Source organism: Lycorma delicatula, chromosome 3 (genome assembly GCF_047948215.1).
Source record: "Lycorma delicatula isolate Av1 chromosome 3, ASM4794821v1, whole genome shotgun sequence".
Taxonomy (NCBI): domain Eukaryota; kingdom Metazoa; phylum Arthropoda; class Insecta; order Hemiptera; family Fulgoridae; genus Lycorma; species Lycorma delicatula.
In genome coordinates, this window is record NC_134457.1 from 79,223,211 (window position 1) to 79,244,382 (window position 21,172).

General features: G+C 28.6%; 1 protein-coding gene across 1 annotated transcript in view; it reads left to right on the top strand.

Annotated features, from left to right (window-relative positions):
* Window positions 1-19,938, top strand: part of LOC142320919 (uncharacterized) — a 139,965-nt gene extending 120,027 nt beyond the window's left edge. The window contains exon 2 of the mRNA XM_075358902.1: window positions 19,660-19,938. Coding sequence (XP_075215017.1) covers window positions 19,660-19,743 — 84 coding nt within the window. The 3' untranslated portion in view covers window positions 19,744-19,938. The remainder of the gene's footprint in view (window positions 1-19,659) is intronic.
* Window positions 19,939-21,172: the final 1,234 nt, after the last annotated feature.

Consider the following 21,172-nt stretch of genomic DNA (forward strand, 5'->3'; position numbering starts at 1 on the left):
ACACACACACACACACACACACACACACACACACACACACAAACACACGCACACACACACACACACACACATATATATATATATATATATATATATATTATATATATATACGCGCGCACACACACACATTATATATATATACGCACACACACACACATTGTATGTTTTCTCTATTCGGAAAATACAGACTTACATCCAGTTATGAATACCAATTACTTTTTTCGTTCTGAATTTTGTAGCTCGTGAAAAATGCCAAGCCATCTGGGATCTGAATTCAGAACCTTATGTACCAAAGGGCTGAGATTCTACCAGTCTTATAGCCTCACTAAAGATAATAATTTACTACCTATGCATTGTTCACTTTAAATATAATTGCTTAGAGCTGGGATTGCTAGCCAACATCATCAGAGAATAATCTATATTAATCAAATTAATAATTAAAAAACGTTTATATAGTATATATTTTATATGTTTTCACTAAGTAGGTAGGTGTATTTCAAAATGAATATCGGGGTTTAAAAGTTATGTAATATTTATTATGTTTTACGTTCGTTGATAAATTATACATGATATGAAAGAGCAACTAAAACAGGTTTTTCCTATAAATGTTCAATGTGAGCACCATTCTTCACAGGACACACATCCAGCTGATATGGGAGTTCATCACATACTTTAATCAGCAAGTCTGGTTTAATTGATACAACAGCTGCTTCAATCCTGTGTCTCAAGTAGGTTAGGTCAGTCGGTAACGGTGGCACATAAACTTGATTCTTTATGAACATCCAAAGACGATCGCACGGGGTCAGATCAGGCGAACGTGGAGGCCACGGCAAACAAGCCCTGTCATCTGGTCCCCGGCGACCCAGCAGTGGGGAAGAATTTAGGTATAGTGTTACGCCAGTGAGGAGGCGCACCATCTTGTTGCCAAATAAATTTCTGTAGTTTGTATTGTAGTTGAGGAAAGAGCCATAGTTAGCATATCAAGATAATTTATTCCAGACATACTTGCCTCCGCGAAAAAGAACAGCCCGTATACTTGCCGTCGGGATACGGCACAAAAGACATTCAGTTTTGGGTAATCTTTTCACACTGCAACAGTTCTTGAGGATTTTCTGATCCCCAGATACGTACATTACGAGTGTTTACTTTTCCACTAACGTGAAATGTTGATTCGTCACTGAATACGACACGACAAAGAACGTCTTCATCGTTACGGTGCATCATTTCATTTGCCAAGCTAATAAGCAAACCATAATCTGTAGGCTTTAGCGCTCGCAACAGCTGTAAACGTTATGGATGCAGTTTAAAACCCTCAAAGCAGACGTCACTGAATTGTTAATTCGCAGCTAGTTTTCCTAATGGATTTCCTAGGACTACGCATAAAAAACTCTTACACGTTCAAGATTGTCTTCGGATACACTTGGTCGTCCTGTAGTCTTTCCTTGCAGCTAGTGGTTTCATATTGTTTATACCATTTACGAATGTTATTGTCTCTCGGGTAATCCAGCGGAACGCACGTAGAACAGTAATTACAGATTCACAATTTGCAAACTGCAAAACACAGTACGCTTTCCGTAACGGGGTTGCCATCTTTACTACTAGCTACTTTACTACTAAACTTGTGCACAGTTAAAACTGTTTAAATTTCTCTTTCATTTCACATATTATTAATCTACGTACGTGAAACTTCAGAGCTATTACATAACTTTAAAACCCCGGTATTCATTTTTAAACACATGTTACCGTATTGTAAGACAGTATCATGTTATGTAAGTTAGAAAAGATAGAACAGGTTCTTATGTACCAAACTTTTATTAAAAAAGGTATAATTAAACAAAAATAAACGACAATTAACTCCTGAGAATCACATAATCATTCCTAAGAATTTCTATGAATGCTTTTTTTCTAAATAGGGAAAAGTAAAGAGGAAATAGTATTCCTTTGAATTTTTTAATGAATCGCTTATAACGTTATACATCAATATGCCTAGCAAACTGCTATGCAAGTTTAAATCTACAACAGATGTCTATACTATTAATCACAGTGGTCGTGAAATAAAATCATTACAAGAGAAAACAGTTCTCAGTGATGAAACATTAATCAATGAAAAAAGATCTATTACAAAATGTTACTTAAAAAAAATCATTATTAACGAAAAACATAATAATATTTTAAATTAGCATACAATTATTCTGTTACAACGTTATTACATAACAAATATAAAACGCTGACTATAAATTTTCCCGTCACACGGCTAAAGCCGCGTTCCGGGAAAGCCCTACAACTGTGGGCTACTTCTGATGCATGGCTTACAAGTTAATTAAAATTATTATCATTTAAATATAATATTTTTTCGTTTATTTAATTCAATGATTCTAAATAAACCGCGTGCATTTTAATTCGCGCGGGTGTGGCGGTCGGTACTAACTAAACTAATGTAATTTCACAACTTACATAGAAGAAATCCCGCTTCTACGATTGGCAGACTGGTGTGGTCGCGTGGCTTAACGCACTAAGTTCCAAGTCAACAGAGGAATCGAGTTCGAGATCCATCTACACCAACTTAATTTTTTACACTTTAAATATTATTCATTTTTTAATTCTACTGTTCACTTGTAACGTCAAAACATAGCAGTAGAGTTTGCACTACAGCCTCACCCCCTTGATCTTTTAAATAGAAAATTTAATGGTAACAGTGTTCCATATATGGAAATAACCTGACCAAGTTTGGTCTAGTAGTTCTGGATAAGAAAAATAAGGAAACAATTTACAAATGCCTAACGTGAAGTTAAGTACGTCCGAATGTATGAATTCTATTTATTATTATTACTAATTTCCAAAAAAAATTCTTAAAAGTTTGTGTGAAATTAATTTGATTATCAGAATGATTTCCCCTAATAATTCAGCATCCAATAATATTAATGATAAAAAAGAAGAATATTTCCAGATTTATATGTTAACGGAAGAATTAACCACGTTACCACCAGAAGAACCAGTAGTTGAAAACGTGTATAGAAAACTCATTTTAAAAAACCGAAAAAACTTCAATAAAATTTAAACTTTTAAAAATTATTTATTAAAAACTTAATGTTTAAAAAGATTCAGTTTCCCACTTACACTAACAATACAGGTTACACACATAATGATAATAGAAATTCAATCAAAACCAAAACACATGCACGCAAATAGTATAACAACAAATTCTTTCAAACATATCTATTATTGTAGATTTGATCATATAACTAATATTCAAATGTTTGTATTATGACACTTTCAATCACAGGTATGAAGAGGTACTTTCCATATTTTGTCTGAAAAAAAATAAAACCTATTAACTTAAAAAAAAAAAATTATTGCTGTTTTTTTTAATGAAAAATATCCCTTATGTATATTTTTTAAAATTATTATATTAAACCTATAGCAAAGAATTTGTTTACCAAAACATGTTGATGAGAACAGTTTAATTTTTTTTCATTCCTATACCGTAGATTTCACAAATATTTAAGGTAATAATTTTTTATTTCCGAATTACAAGCGAGTTAAAAACTACTCTACGATTTTTAAACAACGATAAAATTTTGTCAGAAATTTTTAAATCACTACAAAAAAGGGAAATTTTCATAAGTGGATGTAAAACAACGAAGATCCCTCATACTCTGAAAAGGTGAAAACAATATCTTACATAGATATTTGTCCACTTTAAGGTAATTTCAGTTTGTTCAATCAAGATAATAATTTATTTGCTTTTCTAGTTGCTCGAGACGACAAATGATTTTCTAGTTGCTACAGGCGACATATTGCTGAAGACGTTTTCTTTAAATGACTTTTGAGACGGTGCGGTATCTCAAAAGCTGTCATCTCCCAAATTCGTATTGTCGTCTGTCGGAGACAAGCTTTAAATACTTATTAAAGAATAATGATAATAGATTCCTTCTATATATTTCTCTCACACAGTTTGTAAATTGCATTACTCTTTTTGATGTTTTAGATCTTCTCTAATTAATTCTTTATTTTAATTCGTTTAAATCTAATTAAACTTTGTTTTCTTTCAGTGTTTTAATTAATTAAAAATAATTAATATCAATTTAACTGATTGATGTCGTAAATAATTTAAAAGAAATGAAAGAGATTAAATTTCCAGATGGTTAACAATTACATACATAAAAAAAATTACAGATCTTTTGTATTTTTAAATATTGAACATAATTAAAAAACACAGTAAAATAAATTAAATAAAAAAAAGAAAACTTAATGCGAATCTTGTCTCTTAGTTTGTGAGCGGCTAATTCATCGCAGCATAGAAGTGCCAGATTATCAAATAAATATAAAATTGTTTACATAATTACATCATTATAACATTATAGATAATATTTTATTTAAATAATTTGCTCACTGTTTTATTATTGTTATTTAATTGTAGACACTTTCACAATAATTTAACTTGAATGGTTTTTTCCTGTTTAGCCTCCGGGAACCACCGTTAGGTATTACTTCGGAGGATGAATGAGGCTAATATGTGAGTGTAAGTGAAGTGTAGTCTTGTACAGTCTCAGGTCGACCGTTTCTGAGATGTGTGGTTAATTGAAATCCAACTACCAAAGAACACCGGTATCCACGATCTAGTATTCAAATCCATATAAAAACCTTCGCTAGGATTTGAACGTTAGAACTCTCGACTTTGAAATCAACCGATTTGGGAAGACACGTTCATCACTAGACCAAACCGGTGGTTTAACTTGAATGTTTGCATTAAGTTTATGTAACGTTTTATGACTATTACTTACACATTTTTAAATGTTGTATAACGCGTTTAACTTGGCTCAAAGATTACATTTATATTATCTAGGCAATATTTTCTTAAGATAAAAATAACTAGTTAAGAAAAAGAAGTAATTTAAGTGTAAAAACCAATTGAATGAGAGAATAAAACACAAATGATTTCATAATCTAACAACTTTAATAAACTGTAAAATTCTCCCAAAATCATTACAGTCGATCTACGTAACAAATTTAATGGTAACTGATGATATTAATAATAATAAAAATACCATAAATACACATAAACACGAATTAAAAACTCTTGCGCAGTTCTCCGCGAGAAGACCGACTTTTCATTTTTTTTTAATTTTGGTTATAATATTTTAATATTCTTTTTAATTTGGTTTAGATTGTTGACAACAGATACCGCAGATAAAGAAATGTCAAAATTCCAATTTGCAGTATCAAAACGAAACACTCTCTTCAACTTGCCCCGCTCAAATTTTTTTGACCTTAATTAGAGCAAAACTCAATTGAGCGACTCAATCAATCGTCATAGAATTTCCTCCTCATGATTTACAACTTCAAAATACACTAGTATAACATTTCTAAATTTCAATCAAATGGAAATATTAATTTCCCTAAATTGATATGGTAGTTTTGGAAATTTAAGCCACAAAATTTTAAACATCCGCCTCGTGATACATATTCAAACAACAGTAGGAGGATTAGTAATTATATAGATATCAAGAACTGAATTGAATGAAAAATTTAAATCAAACGCAAAACTAATATAGTATTAATAACCTTCATACTAGCGATTTTCATAACAAAACCAGACCAACTACAAAAATATTTTTTTAAATAAATTAAATAAAAACAAATACAACAGAATTGAATGAAGAAAAAACAACATATATATATATATATATATATATATATATATATATATATATACACACACACATATGGAAACCCTAATTTAAATGAATGGTATTTTTGTACTTCTCATACCTCAAAATGTAAAAAAAAAATCATTTTCACACCCCCAAATCCACCACGCAATCGACAGTAATTCCGTATTTTTCTTAGGAAAATCGGTAAAGACTAAAAAAATAATTTTAATACATAATAAAATAATTAGATAAATAATTTCCTTTTAAAACCATAAACCACTTGCATAGAAGGTAATTTCTACTTACGTTTATCTAATACTAATAATAAACATAACCTATACGAAGATGTGCCAGAAACTGGAAGAAATATTAGTATGAATTGCAGGCAGGACTACCCCTATAATGAACCAATAACATAACATTAATTCAAAATTTTGGCTTAGATAATTGAGATCGTTGTCCAAAACCACTAACTTATGTACAAGTAAAGGCAATGAAGTCCTCCCTTACTCTATCTGAAAGAGACAATGTGAAAAGCTTGAAATGTGTTCAGGTTATTTATAGGTTAGTTTTCCTACGTCTATTTAGGTTTTCAGAGAAAATTGGATATCTTACATAAACTATAAACTTAAATGTTAATTACACAAATTATTTATTTAAATTTTTAAATTTATTTTATCTTTCTATTTTTAAAGCGCGCGCGCGCACACACACATACACACACACATGTAGGAATATATTTATCTATTTATATCAATTACGTTATAATAATTTAAATAAGAATTCGTGAAATGTAAGATATCTTATTAGAGGATAAACATTTTTAATTAGAAATACTGGAATTATATTAAAAAATTCCTTAGCTTACTTAATATTAACGGCAATGAAAATATGTCGCTATTAAAATGACCACTATTGAAAAAAGTAGATATATATATATATTATTTTAAATAATGTAAAAAAATAAAAATAAATAATTCGAAATGCTATAGAATGTGAATGATTGGGATGGCATTTTCACACGCTTCAAATTATTTATCTCATCCTCTGAAGCAGTAGCTAACGGTAGTCCCGGAGGTTAAAAAAAAGAAAAGAAAAAAGTGAAACCCACCTGGTTAGTATAGTGGTGTAAATTCGCCATCGCAAATCAGCTGATTTCGAAGTCGAGAGTTCTAAAGTTAAATCGTAGTAAAGGTGTATTATTACTTCACACTTTTATGCAGATTTGAATACTAGATCGTGGATAGCGGTGTTCTTCGGTGTTAGGGTTTCAATTAACCACACATCTCAGGAATGGTCGACCGGAGAGTGTTCCAGACTATACTTCATTTACATTCATACTTATCATCCTCTGAAGTAATACCATACAGCGGTTCCGGAGGCTAAACAAAAAAAGACAGAAAGACTGTAGGTAAAGTGCGGAGAAAAATGATAACGTAAGATTTGAAAATGATATGACAAGGTAAATGAAGATATTAATATAATTATTATACACAGATGATTTTTAAATCATATAGTGGTAACAAGAGCAGTACACACACACACACACACACACACACACACACACACACACACACACACACACACACACACACACACACACACACACACACACACACACACACACACACACACACACACACACACACACACACACACACACACACACACACACACACACACACACACACACACACACACACACACACACACACACACACACACACACACACACACACACACACATAAACATAATTTTATATAAGATGAAATTGGAAAGCTGCACTCCAAAACCCGTTTACAAAAACATTTATTTAAATCTAAAACCATTTCGATTGATAAACAATCATCATTAAGACATGAAAAAAATATGTAAATAAAATAATACTTAATGTTGAATAAATAGAATAAATTACAGCAACCATCATATTTTTCAATTAAAAATAACTTCAAATTTTAGACTGATGAAATTTTTATATTATTTGATACGACTACATTGTATCCCAGCAATACCACCAAGGAAAAACAGAAATTTTGAAGGATTGGTTAATCGTCCGAGAAATGGGCGAGTAATGGAAGAAATGGACTAGCAAGGTAAACAGGTTTGCATATGAATTAAAGCTGGCAAAGTATTGCACGATGTTCACCGGTAAAGTTATGATCACCAAAGTAAGATTTAAGCATCTAAATTCCCAAGTTTGGAATAAAAAATTTTAGTTTTATCTATTTCTTTACTCTATGAGGAGAAATTAGAAAAACAAATTATTTATAAAGAAGTAATCCCTAACAAAAAAAAAAATAATAATTTAAAAGAGAATTGTTTAAAATTATTGATATAATAAAGTAATGAACGTAATGAAAAAAACTGCCTCTCCTTTTGGGTCCGGAATATAATATACTGGTAGGTGCCAAATGTACTTTAATTTTTATCGCTCTTTAAGATATGAAAAAAAATAATAATATATATTTTTTTAATATGGAATAAATTTTATAAAACATTTTTCTATAAATATTCATATACACGATAAGACTAATAAATTTTCTTTAGTAAAGTTTTCTCTAAATCTAACACCCCCTTCAATAGAGGCTAAATGAAGAAAAAAATGTTCAAAAAACTTTTCACAATTTTAGGCCCGGGGTCAATAATTAAAAAACATTTTCGACGTTTTTTATAGCTCTATACATCAAGAGTTTCCAATCTCTTTTTTTGAAAGCATAAACTTTCAAAATATCTTTAATAAATATTTAAACCGAAGGGAGAAAAAGCAAAATAAAAAAAAAACATATATTTCACTTTTAAGAGATCGGGGTTGATATTATGAAAAAAAAGTCTTTTTGGATTATTTATACACGCATTGTACTCGTAGGTAACGAATTTGGTTTAACAAATAACCAAAATAATGTACTGAAAGAATTTCAAGCTTGTTTCAGGAAATCTTACGGCACGGTCGATAATACCTTAATAAGCATTATTAAAATGAAATTAAATGTGAAAAGACCATAGGTATTTACTTTTTTTGTTGATTTAACTGCTGCATTCGATTGCATAGATCGATATGCTTTATTTTATAAACTGTCAAAGCTGGGTATCTCCTCTAAAACGATCTCTATTGTTAGAAATGTGTATGCCGGTATGCGCTTTGGACTTCGAAGGAACTAACTTAAGATTTAGAAACATGAACCCGAGTAAAGCAACGTTGCATATTAAGTCCTCTCTATTTTTAAATAACGTCGATGAAAATAAGGAACGTGGAATAAAAATTGAAAATATAAGTATAAAATTGTTGGCTTATGCTGACGATATTGTCCTATTGGCTTCTGATCGACTTCCTTTGCAGAAGATGATAAATGTGGTGGAAGAGTATTGCTTGATGTGGAATTTATAAATAAACCTTAAGAAATCAAAAACTATCATTTTTCGTATCGGAGGAAAATCACAGTCATCATGAGATGTGATGATATCAAAAACGTCAAATTGAAGTCGTTAATACTCTAGCGATATCTTCAACATTATCATTGGAAAGATGTTTTAAAGAAAAACCTTCAACTACGAAATTTGCCTTAAATTCTTTTAATAGTGTAATTTTGAACACGGATATTCCGGTTGTGAAAAAAATTAAAATATTTAATGCTGTTTGTAGTTCTATTATCTGTTATGCGGCTCAAGTCTGGTGCTATAAAACGAACGATACATTAGAAAAAGTGCAACGGTTTTTCATTACGAGAATATTTGGTCTACCTAATTACACCCCTGAATATAGCTTATATCACGAAACTAAATTACAGCCTATATTTTTGTTTACATTAAAATATACTTGAATTTTATTAAAAGGTGTATTCATTTACTATTAACGAGATACTCTAAAATGTTACTTACAGAATCATTCAATACGAGTAGAAACATTTATTTGCATAATGAGAGGGAAATTTTGCGTAAAAGTTATGATGTTCCCGATACTTTTTTTGTGATTGAAGGTTTGATAGTGGACAAAATTTTGAATGCAATTAAAAGTAAGATTGAATATAGGTATTCGGAAATGTTTCCGGCAGTCAAAGATTTGTGCTATACAAGGAACTGAGCTTCAATAACGATTACATATTTAGTGATGAAAAATTAACTAATTAACTGGTTTTTCAAAGCGAGAACTGGATTAATATAACTAAATAAATATTCGTTTACCAGCAATTCTAAATTGTGTTCATTATGTAATAAGGGATAAGAAGAAGATACCTTCCATTTTACGACAGCGTGAACAATGTTAGAAGAATTTAGACTGAAGTATTTCAAGAAAACTACTTTACGTTTTGTGAATTAAACGGCTTTTGAAATGGTAATAACTGGTCACTTATGAGTAAATTCTGTAAAGGTGCCAGTGTTTATAATTTCCGTTTGATTCAGGAATTTAATTTCTAGTATTATTTCTTTTCCTTTTTAATTGTTTTTCTTCTTAAATTTCATGGTAAATTTCAAGTAACATTTACTTTTAATTCTATTTTGTTTTTTTTTTCTTTCTTTTTTTATTATAATATTCGTGTAATGATAATTTATATAATGTTTACTGTCAACCCCTCAGACGGTCCAAGGACCGTGAGTGTTGTCTAATTGTAAGTGTAATGGTATTCTTTTTTATTGTAATGTATTTTCTTGAGATCAATAAAGACAACTATAATTATTATTATAATATCAAAAAGGCTTTTAACGAACCAACACCTTACAGATTCTAAGCAAGGTTAAAAGGTTCCTGTTAATTAAACTTGTTTTCAGTATTAATAAAACTCTGAATAAATAGAACACTTTTTCATTGTTAATAATTAATATTAAATTTTATATAAACTATCATTTTGTTAATTATCTTAGAAATTGTTTTTTGTTTTAAATTTATTCGATAAAAGATATTCAAAAATTTTTTTTATTATTTATACAACCGATCTTACTAAAAGACAAAAATATAATTATCTAATATATTAAGCTGCATTGCTTGCTATACAGATAAAGAAAGAATAGATTATTATCTATTCCGTATAAACCTAAATTTTATCTATTAAGAGAATATTATAATTTATATGTAGGCTTCTTAAAGTTATAGAACTTCAGATAATGTATTCCAACGTTACATATAAGAGTATATATTTAAACTATAAGCTGTAGACTTAGATTAAACTTAGGCTTGCATTAAATATTACACAAGATTAATCCGCAGATAAATTTCACAATTACCTTTCAAAATGTAAATAGATTAATTGTTTGGTTATAAAAATTTATAAAATAAACATTTATAAATTAAAATTAATTCTGTAGGTTAAAATTATTAAGTCTATTAACAAACTGAAATACTAAGTTAACTTTAGTTAATGTTGGCTTGTGGTACTGGCATGTTACCGGTAGTCAAATTTGTATTAACAGCAATGTTTGAGGGTATAAACCTAGTCAAGAAATTTGTGTATTAATATTCAGTCGTGACAAATTCTTAATTAACAAGGTTTAACGTTTGAAACCTTAAGAGCCTAGTCCAATAAATAATTTACTTTGTAAAGAAGTGATGAAGTAGCTTTTCACACTTTGTTCTCCACCCTTACTCGTTACTCCTTATTTTATCTGCCACTTTCTTCCCCTTAAACGCTCACGTATTTGTTCCTGCATTTCTCTTACGAACGTACACACTGGTAAACTGCTCATTCTCACAATTTTCTTGTTCTGCCCTTTGTAACTTTGAGAACTAATTAAAATGACTTCATCAAGTGGAAGGAAATAAATTCGCGTGTGTGCTCAGCTTAAGTAAAAATACCTGTTGTTCAAGGTTCAACATAATTCTATTTAATAAACGATGTAAAGTTCCTTTTAAAATGTTATACGAAATTATATGCTTCATTTCTTATTAAAAAATTTCTCATAACAAAAATTAAAAAAGGGAAAACAAAAAAAAAACATGATTTGAATAAATTTTATATAATTTTACCTTAGGAAAAAGGAAATATTATACCTGTAATTATAAGAGTAAATTTCAAGAATAATATGATGAAAAAGTGCAAGCTTAAAAAAAATGTAAATGAGGTCTACAACTGCACACGTGTTAACTTGTACGATAAAAGTTTGGAGTGAAGTAGAAATGTCTATCATATTTAATAAATCCCACGCCTACTACAACTTGTAGTCGTGTTTGTAGCATTATAACAATTAGGGTTTAACGTTTATGAAAATAAAAACAGTATACTTCATATGACTGGTTATTCAATAGCCGATCACAATTATTAAGTATGTTCCCTACTTTTATCTACTTTTATGAATATTTGCCTTATAAAATAAGTAAATAGATGTTAAATCTAATTTACTAAAAAATTAATTTCTTAACAAATAACAAAACTACCACGAAATTTTGTATATGAGCAATTGATTACAATCTGTTAATCAATGAGTATTTTAAGAAATAATGACAATACATTAAAATCCCAATCATTCTTATTAATTTGGGTTTTTAATGCAAGGGTGTAAAACAATTAATGTTTCAGGAGCCGTTACCAAGTTCCTTCGTAGCGTTCGTTAAAAATGAATGCACTCATCATAATAATAAGTAAATTATTTTGGCGATATTTTTTTTTTGTGTCACTGAGGTAATCATTGTATATTTCATAAAAAATGTATTTGGTTGCCGATATCCTTATGCTATAATGTGGTTCGTTTTTAAAAAAAATTAATTAAAAAATATTTAAATTTAGTTTCATAGAGTGAATGAACAATAGAAATAAAAAAAAAATAAAAAAATGAATATGATTTTTTATATATATATATATATATATATATATATATCAAACGTAAATACATGATGTTTTATAGTATTATTTAGTACCACACTAAGATACAGTAGCACATGTCAATTCCACATACATTAACAATATTGAGTTTATATACATTGCCTGTTTCACGAATGCAATTTTGCATTACTGTCGTTTCATGTCATTTTATCGTACGGTTTATAAGATCATTATACTGAATTATTGCTTTCATGCACAACATTAATTTACCGTTTTTTTTTTTTTTTGTTTTTTTTAAGCAAAATGCAATTCAGTTTATCAACCTTATAGTTCATCTTTTTAATTAAATGTTGTTGGATGTTTACGGTAGAAAAATCATACGTATAAAGCAATTTAATTTGAGTAAAAAGAACAGATGGTCCATATACAATTAATTATAATTGCAATAAAATTATAATGGCGAACTACTTACTCTACATCTTTTTAGTTAATAAAATAGCTAAAAAAGCAGTAATAGATTTTCATAGCAAAAATTAAGAAAAAAAAATGTTTATATAATTTTAATTTCTTTAAGATTTACATAAAATTTAAAAATAAATTCAGAAAATAATACTGAAATAATTTGTAATGTATACCTAGAACTGTACGTCAAGTATTCGAATAAAAAATTTAAAATAGACAGATTTTAAATTATATGCAAAAGTTTAACTATTCAAAATAAATTGGTATAACTCTTATAAAATTTAATAGAATCTTTTAAGTAAAATCCTGTACAAAATTAATGGAACATAAAATTATTAGAAGATGAAAATTTTATTTAAATGTACATATAAAATACACGTATAGATTTTCTAATAAAGAATTATAACAGTGAGTAGTCTAAAAGTAATCTTTTATTATACTAAAGGATAAATTACTTTGTCTGAAATGCTGAATTTAATCTAATTAGCATTTCAGCTAACATTTTGTTGGTTTAATGAGAAAATGACGGCGTTTGTAAGAAAAAGCATATTGTGATTTAATATTAGCGAAATGTAGTCTAATATATTGTTACTGTTCAGTGTAAATAAACACAACCTCCAATAGAATAGATTAAACATATCAGCTAATAACTGCTTACATTAAACATTTTAAAGTAATAGGAAAATATCTAGTCAGGCCATGCCGGTACGGAAGAAGAGATCGAGAGTATATGACATTCTTTTTTCAAGAACCAGAATTCATCATCGTAATTTGAAGCTTCCTATTCTTGAATACCTACTCATATAACTTTACTCGAATGTGATCTATTACAGAGATACAAAGTTTATCGGAGATAAGCGAGATTAAATCGAATGGTCGTCTTAAATATGTTGATTTTTCAAACTTTTAAAATTGACGATGACGTAAATTTTATGTAACATGTTATTTTCATAGCAAGTGAGGACAATTTTCATATTAATAATTGAATCAGTACTGAAAACTGAAAAAGGGATTAACGTAACTAAATAAGATATTTTAATTTGATTTAAAGTTTCCGGCAGTTGAAATGTAATGCGCACTAGAATTTAATGGAAGAATAAAATTCGCACAAAACGACAGATGCTGCTTTGTTTTAATTTCATTTTCCTATTAACATTCCAAAACTAGTTGATCCCCCACCATCACAGTTTTTGTTTGTCGTCATTATTATGGGGTTGTGTTAGAACAAATCAATATGATTCTCTGACGTATACATTTAATACGTCATTGTCTACAACAACGTGCACTTATTTAATCTTTAAAATGGGAAAAGTGAACACTAGTAATATTCATCTTTGTCTAAAAGCCATTTATAGTGGTGAGAAACGGCAAAGCATGGAATACCGGATACTATGGTTTGCCGCAATCGACAAAATTCAAAAACGACCCTCTGCAAAAAACCTCTCGACAATAATCTGGTATTTCAAACATGTGTATGTGACTGACTACCTGCAAGACGAATGATTATAAATTCTGTGATATTTAGAAATTGTAGACATTTTAAGAAGTGTGTGAATTGTGTTCCACTGACAATGGAGCTGAAAATTCTGCAACAAACTTCAGCCACATATATCTCGTGAACCTTCGAAGATCTTGTAAAGTCTAAATTTGAACCTATTTCACACTTTCATATTCACCAGATTTGGTACCATGCTATTCTCACTTCTTTCCTCAAATAAAGAGAAATATTATTGGTATTCATTTCATCTCGGATAATGACATGACGAAGTGAAAGCATAGATCAAGGGAAGACAACTAGCAGTCATCATTGACGGAATGAGAAAACCGGTTTTCTCATTCCGGCTTCAAAAAAATTTCTCAAGTTTCTGTAGCAAATGTAACGTTCATTTTATGCCACATTATTTTAATGTGCAAGATACAAACGACTGTGTATCACATTTCAACTATACTTTGTAGAAACCCTATAGGGTCTTTTATCAGCAGAGTAAATTATCACGACTACCAACTATCTAAAAAAGTTTTAATTACTTCCTTTTTTAAAAAATAAATGAAATATGCGATTATAAGTGAGATAGTGCTATAATACCTCTTTTCATCTGAGGGGACGAAGACATAATAAAAAGTTTTTTAATCGGTGAGGTAGAAAGGACGAAGCTATTTCATAGCCACCAAGAAGTCATATCTCACAGAGTTTGATATTTTCTAAGAGACATATCAATATCATCATTTACTTTCTGAAATTCAGGGATTTAAGCCACTTTTGGGAAAAGATAGTAGAAATTGTTGCAGCGATCAAGCCGCAAATGATGCAGCAAACTTGTATAGATAAAGAATATTGCTTTGATATCTGCCGTACTATAAACAATATCTAGTAACAATTTGACTATATAAAACACGCAACAAAATTTAAACATTTTCAAAGTACTGTTATTAAAAAAAAATAAATTCCTTAACTGCTTTGGTGACGTACGTTCTTGCCCGCTAAACCATACGTCTCGTTTTAATTCCCGGTTAGGGTCGGGACAACGTTTTAACTAATCGACCACAATGAATTTTCTAAAGACCTTAGTAGTTGATTCGGCCAAAATTTCCATCTAATAAAACTTTCCAGAGAACCATTTATACCACTTTTTTGGAAACCTTGTATAAAGGTAGATCTAAATTTCGTGTCTATATTTGTCATAACTATCCAGATATATTTAAACAAATATTTAAAACAATAAACTTTTTAAATAACAGACTGAATCAAATTTTATAAACAAAACGTTTTAGGACTACGACAAAACGTTTTCAGTCGCTCTTGTGTTTATGACTGGTTCTTCTAATCTTATCCGGGCGACTTAATATTATTAGATGATTAAAAGTGCGTTGCATTTTGTTTTATTCATTTAGTATACCGAATATTAAAATCTTTATTAGATCGAATATTAAAATTTTTAATATTTGTATTTTACTAAGTATGAATTTCACCCATAATTTAAAAAAAATTCATCATAAAAACTTAAGTTCGAAAGCAAATCCAATCAAAAACGTACAAACGTAAGTTCTCAAACCTGTATATAAATATTAAGTCTGTACGATGCAGACTTGAGGTGATTTTGTACCATCTCGATTGTACTGCCCTGGAAACTGAAGGGATGAGGTAAATAAAAAAGTTAATTTCCAAAATAATGTTCTATAAAACATTCCTTTTATGCCATCCCAGTTAAACAAAAAAAAAAAAATTCTGGCTGAAATTCCCTGAATACTACTAGAATTTATCAGTGGCTATCTAGGCTATCAGTGGCCAATTAGTAGGCTATTTGCCCTAAAAATGGACAAAAAGTCTTATCAAACATTTTACAATATTATGTTCTAAATTAGCGTTCTTACGCTGTCTTAATTAACTTGATCTAATGGGGCTTATATGAAACAAAAATACTAGTGTAATCAAAATGACTTGTATGATACTTAAAATGATCAAATTTATACTTAACCTGGAAATTATACTTCATTTGTTATTGGAGTTCTACTTAAAGACCATTGAAGTACGTAAAGGTATTTTATATCAATATTAATAACAGCTTAAGGTAACACTCCTACTTAACTTATTACACAAAGATTCCCTTTAGAAGGAGTTTTAAATGACGTCTTTTTTTTTGCAAAATTAATGGAAAACATAATGTCAGTAGCGTTTTTTGACTCGTTATTATGTAAATACAACATATTTTATAAAATACTTATAAGCGTCTTTTACTCATTTCAAAAGAAAGTAAATTTCTCATGTTGTTCAAAGTTTATAAAAATAAGTTCTTAATTCTATTTAAAACTTTGTTCGTATAAGTTAAATTTTATAATAGCCTAGCTTTTATTACATTTTCTGCCATTGTTTACATTTTATTATATGTATTTTTTAATAGGACTTGAGGTCGTTTCTCGCGACCCAAATTCCAAGTTTATCTATTCTCCCACAAATTCTTTCGCAACTGGCGCCTTCTCATACCATCCTTTAGCTGAATCACTCTAATCGAGATCAGCCATCCCGGCGTCGTCAAACCAAAATGATAATCCCTTATTTTTTTTAATCGTTTAAAATTTTATGAAACTAGTTTCTCTAGTTTCCAAGATTAAATTTCCTTTGTAGTTCTATTCTTAATTTATATTCATTGTTTGATAGATCCATCTCTGTATTGTTGGAGTCCGCGTATATAGTATCGAGAGGTCGTAGGCACTTCGATATGAGACATAATCTATTTCGGAGTATTAATATTGTCATGACTAATCAGCATAATGAAATACTTTTTTTAAAAAAGTGAAAGATTAAGTAACTTATTATTCACTCTCACTGAACAGAATGGAACATTGATTACATATTAATATCCCAGTTCAACCGAGATAAATTCAACCCTTCAAATGATGATAACTAATTTTTTTAATCAGAAAGCGAATATCGTTTCTTTCAGAGAAATTATTTCTGACTGCTGCCTCTATACTCAGGCATTTAAGGGGAGGAGGAATCCCTATCTAATGTAATGTTAAGAAATATTTTCTCAGAGTACACTGCACCGATCTGTTTCAAATTTTTACAATTTTTTTTGGACTTTCTAACAACCTGATTTAATTTTGTTAAAAAAGCTATATAAAGTGAAAAAAAAAATTAGGATCTTATTTTTAATTGTTTTATTAAAACCTTTTTACAAATTCAAAAATGCAGTTTTTAACTTGAAAAACTCCGCTTAATTCACTGAAACAGCGTAATCACATGTAAAAATTTCAGATATATTGAAGCACTGGTTGCAGAAAGAATGTACCTTAAACCCTAAAAAATTAAATTAACAGAAAACTGTAAAAAACGTCAAAAACTGTAAATTTTAATACATCCCAACTTCTTATGCGGATGTGTCGTCATCAGGTTTTCTTTTCAGCAGCCTTTTTTTCCTAGTTTCTTTTTCAAACACACTAACTGCAGAATCAGCTCGTCTCACACGCTTATGATCCAAATTTTTCATTGTGTCTACAATCCTACTTCCTGGATTGACTTCACACTCTTTCAAAATATCACACTTTGAAATATCTCCTCTATTAAATGTAGCCACTGCATACTACTCCTACCTTTAATGTATTTAATGTAACAAAAGTATTTTTGGGTATACGGGTCCAAATTACATGACTGAAACTTTTATTTGAATTTTGAGTGGATGTAGAATTGTATGTTTATGCTTGTATTCATCCGTATTACCCAAGGCCTCTGCTTTTCTATATGGATACCATGAATCACTACCAGGTGGACACAATCCATGAAAAGAATTTTCGTCCGTAGAATATTTATGGTACCCAAACTGCTCGTAGCATAACAACCAAATCTCCAGAATTATTTCTTACTGATAAACCATAATAGGTTTGCAATTGATCTATTATCAGTTAGGCTTAATTTATTTGAAAAATTACAACAGGAGCAAAAAATTTCAAGCCGTGTTGCTACACCAACATGCACATTTGTAGATCTTATTTGCAAGCTAATAATACCGGTTTCTACATATTGGATTACTTAAAAGACAGTCAAGTCACTTTTCCAAATTTTTTAAAAGATCTAGATGGCGATTTCACAGATTTGTTCTTTCTGCGACATCAATTTCAGACGTCGATAGCGATTCATCAATATTTTTACGGTTTTTTTTTTATTCTACTCCCGATTCCTTTACATCTATCTATTACTGAAACGAGGCATATTTAGAAGCAATAATTATAAAAAAGTATCAAAAAAACAAATTCACTTCATTATTTATTTTAGTACGTAGCGCATTAGGTTAGAACACTATAAAAATCACATGTTATTTGTTTACATTACATGATAACACGAAAAAAACAATTGTAAATTTTCAAACATTAAAAAAAAAATATAGGAAAATCCAAATTGATTATAACAACAGTTAACTTGTTCGAATGTTATTTGATTTGTAAAATGCTATTTTTTTCTAGATAAATATTCCGAAATTACTCATGTAATAGATTTTTTTTAGATTAATTATACAACAAAATATCTCTCTAATAGGAAAGTGTTATACATCAATGCAACCAGTAAACATTTAACTATTACATGACAAAAAAAAAAATTGTTTTGAAAAAATATATATATATATATATATATATATATATATATATATATTTTTTGTTTCTGCCTTCCTTTAACCACTTATACCAGCCTTAAAATCATTAAGTGAGATTGTGTAAACATATTAATATACCAGTTTTTGTCGTGTAATTTTTCCACTATTTAATATTATAAATACTACCTACGTAGGGAAATTATTGTATACACTTATAACAGTAATAATATGTCTATATTACGAAGTAACTAGAACAAACAATATTAATTGCATTAATAATATCTATATTTGCTATTACAATTAAAATTATTTCCTAGAAAAAAAGGAGTTGTACCTTGTGAAGGATTTAACGGTTAAGCTATATAACTACTTCATTTTACAGCCAATGGTACATAAAAGGATGATTGATCTATATCATGGTAAACAATCTCTAACTTTTCACACAGGTGTAGATGTCATACCATTTATTTATGTCAGTTATTATAAACAAATCCTATCAATTCCCTGGGAATCAATAATTTTTTTAAACTAATATTGGTATTCAGTTAAATTCGAACCCAATCCTCCGAATTAGAAAGCTAATGAAATTCACTCAATTTTCCAAACCTATATTAAAATATAATACATATAATTTAATAGATTTATTTAGTTTATAACTAATTAATATTTAAATTTAATTAATATTTTACTTTTTTTTAATTTTACAGGAAATTCAAACTGTCCGTTCCGGTCTCGATCATGAAGAAGCAGATTCCTGGTTACCCAGTTTACATCTACGAAAAGATCGGTAATCTATCCAGATAATGATGATAATCTGGAAGTTTTTGTATGAAAGTAAAATGAGTAAAATAGACTATATATATACACTTATGAATATTCTATACAATAAGTATTCAATGTACCAGCTATTTAAAGAAAAAATGTTAATGTAAGATTGTGTTTTGAATAAAATATAATATAAAATAAAAAACAATGTAATAAAAAAGTGAAACTTAGAGAATTTTTTATTTTTTATTTTTTGAATAATATAAATTTACAGTGTTTAATAATTTTATCATAATTAAAAACCATGAAATTGTTAAATATTACTTAATTATATTTAAAATTATGATTGATTTATATCTGAGTTTAATTCTATAATTTTTTTAAGTTAATTTTTATTTGTTTGATCAGTTTAAGTCACTTTATAATTTATTTTACTTCATATGCACATAATGAATTGCTAGACAACGTATAGTAAATGATTTTTAATAACAAATAATTTGGATGGAAATAACAATTACAAATTACTAACTAATTTGGATAGTATTTTTTTCTTTTAATTAATAATCGATTATAAACATTTATTTTTTACGTTCATTATTTATTTTGTTCATTTAAATATAATGATGAAATTATACGTCATAAGACGCGAAAAAACTCTTATAATATTTTTAAAAAATATTTGAAAAAAGTGTAGTGATAAAGAAAATATATTAGAAATAAATAGCTACAATTGTTAGCGAAAATTATTTTTTTGACGTTTTTATATTAATTTTTTTAGACTATTTATTTTCGATTTTGGGGAAAAAAGAACCAAGTGAAATTAAATCAATAAAATCAACTAGAATCATAAAAGCTTTTATATTATACTTCAACGAAATTTTTTCAAGATATTTACAAAATTTTAGTTCACAGTTACACTTTTCAAGATGACGTATTTCTTAAGGGTATAATAGAAAATACAACGATAATGTGTACTATACGACATATCTGGGATTTTCAAAAGGAATAAGGATATTTAAAGTAACAGAAAAATCTAGATGTTAAACAATATTTAAAATATTACTGCTCATAAATATTAACTGTATTTTTTGAGTTCTAAAGTTCAAATAATAATGTTAATGTTTACATAAAGTGCAAGATTTGATTTTATCGAAGATCATATCAACGATAAGAAAATAAAATTTATTTTTAACCATATCTTCGATTAAGGGAACATGTATGCAAAATGTTGAAAATTTTGGTATTTGCTTTTAAAAACTAATTTTTCTTATTTTATATAATTAAAAGTTTTCAAAAATTATTAAAAAAAATTGATTTGAGTAATTAGATCTTTACTCCTGAAACTTAACACCTAGGTTTTCATGCAAAATAACTGATATTTTAATCGTAAAGTTTGGTTAGCTTTTTCGTTATCAGTTAACTATTCAAGTTAAAGTAAGATATTTTGGAATTAAT